This window comes from Lipotes vexillifer, unplaced genomic scaffold (assembly GCF_000442215.2).
Source record: "Lipotes vexillifer unplaced genomic scaffold, Lipotes_vexillifer_v1.1 scaffold645, whole genome shotgun sequence".
Classification (NCBI taxonomy): domain Eukaryota; kingdom Metazoa; phylum Chordata; class Mammalia; order Artiodactyla; family Lipotidae; genus Lipotes; species Lipotes vexillifer.
The window spans coordinates 373,921-382,236 of NW_006777439.1; the positions used below are offsets into that span (position 1 = coordinate 373,921).

General features: G+C 40.2%; 1 protein-coding gene across 1 annotated transcript in view; it reads left to right on the forward strand.

Moving 5' to 3' along the window:
• Positions 1 to 636, forward strand: part of SCRN3 (secernin 3) — a 32,982-nt gene extending 32,346 nt beyond the window's left edge. Inside the window, exon 7 of the mRNA XM_007451067.1 lies at positions 466 to 636. Coding sequence (XP_007451129.1) covers positions 466 to 636 — 171 coding nt within the window. The remainder of the gene's footprint in view (positions 1 to 465) is intronic.
• The last annotated feature ends 7,680 nt before the right edge of the window (positions 637 to 8,316 follow it).

The following is an 8,316-nucleotide window of genomic DNA, read 5'->3' on the forward strand; positions in this document are numbered from 1 at the left end:
TCTTTCCCTTGAACGTCACTGTTCTATTTCCTTTGTTTAATCTGATAATGCTGGTTTTAAATGTAGAAGATCCAAATTCATGAAAATATTTCAGCTTCAGTTTTCAGCAACCTTCCCCATCCACAATTAATATCAAATTTTCAATTGACCTGTTATTTGTCTTTTAAGTTTCTTGCGTATAGACTAATACTACATAATTGCTATTGTATTTTCTACTAAAAATAACTAATAGCTTGTGGTTAATAGATTAACTTAATGTAGAACAATGATTTTTCCCAAAGAATTTCATTCTTTCTTTATCTAAAGAATAGGAGAAGGGGAACCGAACCAGAAGTTGAAACCAGAATGAACAAACCTTGTCTGTAGAGGTGGTTTGGAATTTTGTTAGACTCGTGTGTGTGCATGTGTGCTCATGCACACATGTGTATCTGTGTATTTATTTATTTTTATTTTTTAATTGTTCAGGAAAAAGCCAAAACAATGTTGGACAACATGAGCAAACTGGAGAAGGAACTATTCAAAGAGATGGAATCAATCCTTCAAAACAAGCATCTTGATGTGGATAAAATTGTTAATCTTTTTCCTCAGTGTACAAAAGATGAAATTAGAATTTATAAGCCAAATATTAGTTCTTAGTGATCGCATAAATGGTCAGCAATCTTCCTCAAAATTAGAATTTGTTACCTTGGTAAATAATATAAATTAAGTTTGAGCGGATCTGATTATTCTTTAATAGTATTCAGGTGATAGCTTGGCTATTAAAACTACATGTAGCCTTGATGAAATATTGAGAAAGAAAATAACATTGGAATTGGACACATATATCATGGATAGCCAGGTATCACTTTAGGTACCAACTTGTATTTTTTTTTCTAGCCACAATACCTTTTTAAAAATCACAGTAATTAAATATCCAATTCTGCATAAAGCATGAAATATTAAAATAATGTATACATTTATTATAATTATATATTGTCCTCAAATAATTTTCTCAGTTACAACAGAAAGCAGATTTTTCTTTAGTAATGGAAAATATTGTCTCAACTAATAAGTTTTTTGTGCTTTAGGCAAGTATTAGCCAGCTCTAGCAAAATTTTCTAGATTTATACATTGTCTTATTCCAGTCTTTTAATTATGCAAATATTTTATTAAACTCAGACGTGTTCTTTGTCAAGACTTAGCTGACCAGTGAGCTTTTAGCTCTAATTATCTAGCAGTTTTTCGCCCATACCCCTTAACAGACTTTTATGTTAATATTTTTAGAAGAGCTTTCCTGGGAGATTAGGAAATGGAATAAGCCAAGACCTTGGAGATATTATTTTGGTGTCTCAAATCTCTCTCATCTTTTACTTCTGTTCATTCAGTGAAAACAGGAACAGGAATGAGACAGTGGTGATGAAATAGAAATATTAACATATTATGAACATTAAGAACGTTATAATATATTATGAACATTATATATGAATAATAATACCTGTCCAAAGATTATAAAACTCTGTTAAAGGGCTTCCCTGGTGGCACAATAGTTGAGAGTCCGCCTGCCGATGCAAGGGACACGGGTTCATGCCCCGGTCCGGGAAGATCCCACATGCCGCGTAGCGGCTGGGCCCGTGAGTCATGGCCGCTGAGCCTGCGCGTCCGGAGCCTGGGCTCCACAACGGGAGAGGCCACAGCAGTGAGGGGACTGCGTACCGCAAAAAACAAACAAAAAAAAACTCTGTTAAAGTTACACAGGGATTACCAAGTAAGACTCAAAGTTGGAAATATAAACAAAAGAAAAATCCAACTCAAAATAACACTATGTTTTTATTGGTTTCTAGAAATTTCCATTTTAGGTGTTTGATTGCATTATGATATTTATTGGTCACTATCACTGCAATTAGGATTATTACTAAAATAATGGATCATTATATTTAAAGAGTCCTCAGAAATTATTTTTTAAATTCTCTCATAAAAATCATAATCTGCCTGATGGCTCTTGTCTAATGCAGGGCTGCCATTACAAAAGAAAACTGTATCAAATGCTCAGTTAATTCTGGTTTGCCTTACATATAATTCAGTGATAGGTTCTTCCTAAATCATGAAGCCCCTTGGGCAACCCCCAATGCGCCCCCCCTCTCTTTTTTAATATGTGAGGAAACTAAGGGTAAGCAGTTCATTGATTTATTTAGGCACAGAAACGTGCCTCTCTCTAGGGCCCGCATGTTTTCACTTTCTCCTTTGACACCATGCTAGACCAAACTAGTACCAGGCTCTCACCTGGACCATTGCAGTTAAGTTCTTCTGCACCCATTTTTGCTCTTTATCTTCATCCACATGGGTCACTGCAGCTAGAGTGATCTATTAAAATTACAAATATGTTCATGAATTTCCCTCCTAAAACTTTTTTTAAAAAATAGACTTTATTTTTAGAGCAGTTTTACGCTTAAAGCAAAATTGAGAAGAAAGTACAGAGTTCCCACGTACCCCTGTTCCTCTAGCCTCCCCTCCACCATCAACATCCCCCACCAGAGTGGTACATTTGTTATAACTGATGAACCTACACTGACACATCATTATCACCCAAAATCCAGAGTCTACATTAGGTTTCACTCATTGTACATTCTATGGGTTTGGATAAATGTATAGTGACGTGTATCTACAATTATAGTATCATACAGAACAGTTTTACTGCTCTAAATATCCTTTGTGCTCCACCTATTCATCTCTCCCTTCCCCTAACCCCTGGCAATCATCTTTTTACTGTCTCCACAGTTTTGGCTTTTCCAGAATATTGTATAGGTGGAATCATACAGTATGTAGCCTCCTTTTCAGATTGGCTCTTTAACTTAGTAATATGCATTTACGTTTCCTCTATGTCTTTTCATGGCTTGATAACTCATTTCTTTTTAGTGATGAATAATATTCCACAGTCTGGATACCCTGGTTGCTGATATCCACTACTGAAGGACGTCTGGTTGCTTCTGTGTTTTGGCAATTATGAATAAAGCTGCTATAAATATCCATGTGCATGTTTTTGTGTAGACATGGTTTGAACTCATTTGGGTAAATACCCAGGAACATGAGTGTTGGATGGTGTGGGAAGAGTATGTTTAGTTTTATAAGAAACTGCCAAACTGTCTTCTGAAGTGACTACCGTACCATTTTGCTTTCCTACCAGCAGTCAATGAGAGTTCCCATTGTCCCACATCCTCGCCAACATTTCTTGTTGTCAGTGTTCTGGATTTGGGCCATTCTAATAGGTATGTAGTAGTATCTCATTGTTTTAATTTGCATTTCCCTAATGACATATGATGCAAAGCACCTCTTAATATGCTTATTTGCCATCTATATTATCTTCTCTGGTGAGGAATCTGTTCAGATCTTCTGCTCATTTTAAAAAATCAAGTTGTTAATTTTCCTATTGTGTCTAAAACTGTAAAGAGTCAATGAGATAAGTCCCAATCCTTAACAACTATCAACAAGATCCTGCCAATCTGCCCCATCTATATCTTATTATGCTTTTTTTTTTTTTTTTTTTTGCGGTACGCGGGCCTCTCACTGTTGTGGCCTCTCCCGTTGCGGAGCACAGGCTCCGGATGCGCAGGCTCAGCGGCCATGGCTCACGGGCCCAGCCGCTCCGCGGCATGTGGGATCTTCCTGGACCGGGCACGAACCCACATCCCCTGCATTGGCAGGCAGACTCTCAACCACTGCTCCACCAGGGAAGCCCTATGCTTTGTTTTTTTAAAGTTTCTAGTCTGCTCTTTCAGTTCCTTGAATGTGCCCAGTTCCTTCATCATGACTGTACCTTCTGCTTGCACCATTCATTTCATGTGCTTTTAATGTAAGTAGTTCTTTCCATCCTTCAGAGTTTTGCTGAAACATGACTTCCTCAGGGAAGTTTTCCCCACTCAAGATCAAGCCTCTTGATACATACTCTGAGAGCCACATGTGATCCTGATCACAAGTGTAATTAAATGTTTAACATCTGTCTCTCACAGCAGAAGAAGCTTTATGAGGATAGAACCATATTTTTTCCCACTGTTGTGTGCTTAATGTTCAACATTATGTCTGGCACAAGCTAGATGCTCAATAAACATTTAAATTTAACATTCAAGGACTGATGGAGAGAATTTACACAGTCCTCCTCCGCTTGTAAAGTTGAGAAAATTAGCTAGACTATCTGTACAACTTGATAGCCTTTTATAAGGCTGAGGTCAACCTGTTCCCTTTTTCCATATTCAAAATAGGAATAATAACTCCCCAAATAAAGATAAAGATTATTATATTTATAAAACAGCCAATTAATTTATAAAACATTTTGGGAGACTTTCACTCTATAAATCCAACATGGTATAGGGCTTTGGTACTTCAGTGAGTAATTAATACCTTGTGGTATATTTTAGAAAATTTAAGGTTTTCTTAAATTTCATGTGTTTCTTAAGAGTAAAAAACATAGTAGCTAGGGGGACCTTCAAGATGGTGGAGGAGTAAGATGTGGAGATCACCTTCCTCCCCACAAATACAGCAGAAATACATCTACATGTGGAACAACTCCTACAGAACACCTACTGAATGCTGGCAGAAGACCTCAGACCTCCCAAAAGGCAAGAAACTACCCATGTACCTGGGTAGGGCAAAAGAAAAAAGAAAAAACAGAGACAAAAGAATGGGGATGGGACCTGCACCTTTGGGAGGGAGCTGTGAAGGAGGAAAAGTTTCCATACACTAGGAAGCCCCTTCACTGGTGGAGACTGGGGGGGGTGGGGGGGGGGGTGGGAGCTTCGGAGCCGCAGAGGACAGCGCAGCAGCAGGGGTGCGGAGGGCAAAGCGGAGAGATTCCCGCACGAGGATCGGTGCCGACCGGCACTCATGAGCCTGAGAGGCTTGTCTGCTCACCCGCCGGGGCGGGTGGGGGCTGGGAGCTGATGTTCCAGCTTCGGAGGTCGGATCCCAGGGAGAGGACTGGAGTTGGCTGCGTGAATACAGCCTGAAGAGGGCTAGTGCGCCACAGCTAGCTGGGAGGGAGTCAGGGAAAAACTCTGGAACTGCCTAAGAGGCAAGAGACCGTTGTTTCGGGGTGCCCGAGGAAAGGGGATTCAGAGCACCACTTAAATGAGCTCCAGAGACTGGCGCGAGCCGTGGCTATCAGCGTGGACATCAGAGATGGACATGAAATGCTAAGGCTGCTGCTGCAGCTACCAAGAAGCCTGTGTGCAAGCACAGGTCACTATCCACACCTCCCCTCCCGGGAGCCTGTGAAGCCCGACACTGCCAGGGTCCCGTGATCCAGGGACAACTTCCCCGGGAGAACAGTGTGCCTCAGGCTGTTGCAACGTCATGCCGGACTCTGCCACTGCAGGCTCGCTCCGCATTCCATACCCCTCCCTCCCCCTGGCTTTAGTGAGCCGGAGCCCCCTAATCAGCTGCTACTTTAACCCTGTCCTGTCTGGGTGGAAACAGACGCCCTCAGGCGACCTACATGCAGCGGCAGGGCCAAATCCAAAGCTGAACCCCGGGAGCTGTGCAAACACAGAAGAGAAAGGGAAATCTCTCCCCGCAGCCTCAGGAGCAGTGGATTAAATCTCCACAATCAACTTGATGTATGCTGCATCTGTGGAATACCTGAATAGACAACGAATCATCCCAAAATTGAGGAGGTGGACTTTGGGAGCAACTGAAGACTTGGGGTTTGCTTTCTGCATCTAATTTATTTCTGGTTTTATGTTTATCTTAGTTTAGTATTTAGACCTTATTATCATTGGTAGATTTGTTTATTGATTTGGTTACTCTCTTCCTTTTTTAAAAAAATATATTTTTTTCCTTTTTCTCTTTTTGTGAATGTGTATGTGTATGCTTTTTTGTGTGATTTTGTTTGTATACCTTTGCTTTTACCATTTGTGCTAGAGTTCTGTCCGTTTTTTTTTTTTTTTTTTGGTATAGTTTTTAGCACTTTTTATCATTAGTGGATTTGTTTTTAGGTTTGGTTGCTCTCTTTCTTTTTTATTACTTTTTAATTTTAATACTTTTTAATTTTTTATTTTAATAACTTTTTATTTTACTTTTTTCCTTCTTTCTCTCTCTCTCTCTTTCTTTCTTTCTTTTTTCTCCCTTTTCTTCTGAGCCGTGTGGCTGACAGGGTTTTGGTGCTCCAGCCAGGTGTCAGGCCTGATCCTCTGAGTTGGGAGAGAGACCTCCTGGCTCCAAGTAATATCAAACGGCGAAAGCTCTCCCAGAGATCTCCATCTCAACACTAAGACCCAGCTCCACTCAACAACCAGCCAAACAACTAGCAAGACAGGAACACAACCCCACTCATTAGCAGAGAGGCTGCCTAAAACCATAATAAGGTCACAGATACCCACAAACACACCACCGGATGTGGTCCTGCCCACCAGAAGGACAAGTCCAGCCTCATCCACCACAACACAGGCACCAGTCCCGTCCACCAGAGAGCCTACACAACCCACTGAACCAACCTTACCCACTGGGGGCAGACACCAAAAACAATGGGGACTACAAACCTGCAGCCTGCGAAAAGGAGACCCCAAACACAGTAAGTTAAGCAAAATGAGAAGACAGAAGTACACAGCAGATGAAGGAGCAAACAACCAGACCAAACAAATGAAGAGGAAATAGGCAGTCTACCTGAAAAAGAATTCAGAGTAATAATAAAGATGATCCAAAATCTTGGAAATAGAATGGAGAAAATATAAGAAACGTTTAACAAGGACCTAGAAGAATTAAGAGCAAACAAACAATGATGAACAACACAATAAATGAAATTAAAAATTCTCTAGAATGGGCTTCCCTGGTGGCACAGTGGTTGGGGGTCCGCCTGCCGATGCAGGGGATGCGGGTTCGTGCCCTGGTCTGGGAGGATCCCACGTGCCATGGAGCGGCTGGGCCTGTGAGCCGTGGCCGCTGAGGCTGCGTGTCTGGAGCCTGTGCTCTGAAACGGGAGAGGCCACAGCGGTGAGAGGCCCGTGTACCACAAAAAAAAAAATTGTCTAGAAGGAATCAGTAGCAGAATCACAGAGGCAGAATAACGGATAAGTGACCTAGAAGATAAAATAGTGGAAATACCTCCCACAGAGCACAATAAAGACAAAAGAATGAAAAGAACTGAGGACAGTCTCAGAGACCTCTGGGACAACATTAAATGCACCAACATTCAAATTATAGGGGTCCCAGAAGAAGAAGAGAAAAAGAAAGGGACTGAGAAAATATTTGAGGACATTATAGTTGAAAACTTCCCTAATATAGGGAAGGAAATAGTCAATCAACTCCAGGAAGTGCAGAGAGTCCCATATAGGATAAATCCAAGGAGAAACACGCCAAGACACATATTAAACTATCAAAAATTAAATACAAAGAAAAAATATTAAAAGCAATAAGGGAAAAGCAACAAATAACATACAAGGGAATCCCCATAAGGTTAACAGCTGATGGTTCATTAGAAACTCTGCAAGCCAGAAGGGAGTATTTTGACATATTTAAAGTGATGAAAGGGAAAAACCTACAACCAAGATTACTCTACCTAGCAAGGATCTCATTCAGATTCAATGGAGAAATTAAAAACTTTACAGACAAGCAAAAGCTAAGAGAATTCAGCACCACCAAACCAGCTTTACAACAAATGCTAAAGGAACTTCTCTAGGCAGGAAACACAAGAGAAGGAAAAGACCTACAATAACAAACCCAAAACAATTAAGAAAATGGTAATAGGAACATACATATCGATAATTACCTTAAATGTAAATGGATTAAATGCTCCAACCAAAAGACATAGACTGGCTGAATGGATACAAAAACAAGACGTGTATATATGCTGTCTATAAGTGACCCACTTCAGACTTAGGGACACATACAGACTGAAAGTGAGGGGATGGAAAAAGATATTCCATGCAAATGGAAATCAAAAGAAAGCTGGAGTAGCAATTCTCATATCAGACAAAGTAGACTTTAAAATAAAAACTATTACAAGAGACAAAGAAGGACACTACATAATGATCAAAGGATGCATCCAAGAAGAAGATATAACAATTGTAAATATTTATGCACTCAACATAGGGGCACCTCAGTACCTAAGGCAAATGCTAACAGCCATAAAAGGGGAAACTGACAGTAACACAATCATAGTAGGGGACTTTAACAACCCACTTTCACCAATGGACAGATCATCCAAAATGAAAATAAATAAGGAAACAGAAGCTTTAAATGATACATTAAACAAAATGGACTTAACATATTTATAGGACATTCCATCCAAAAACAACAGAATACACTTTCTTTTCAAGTGCTCATGGAACATTCTCCAGGACAGATAATATC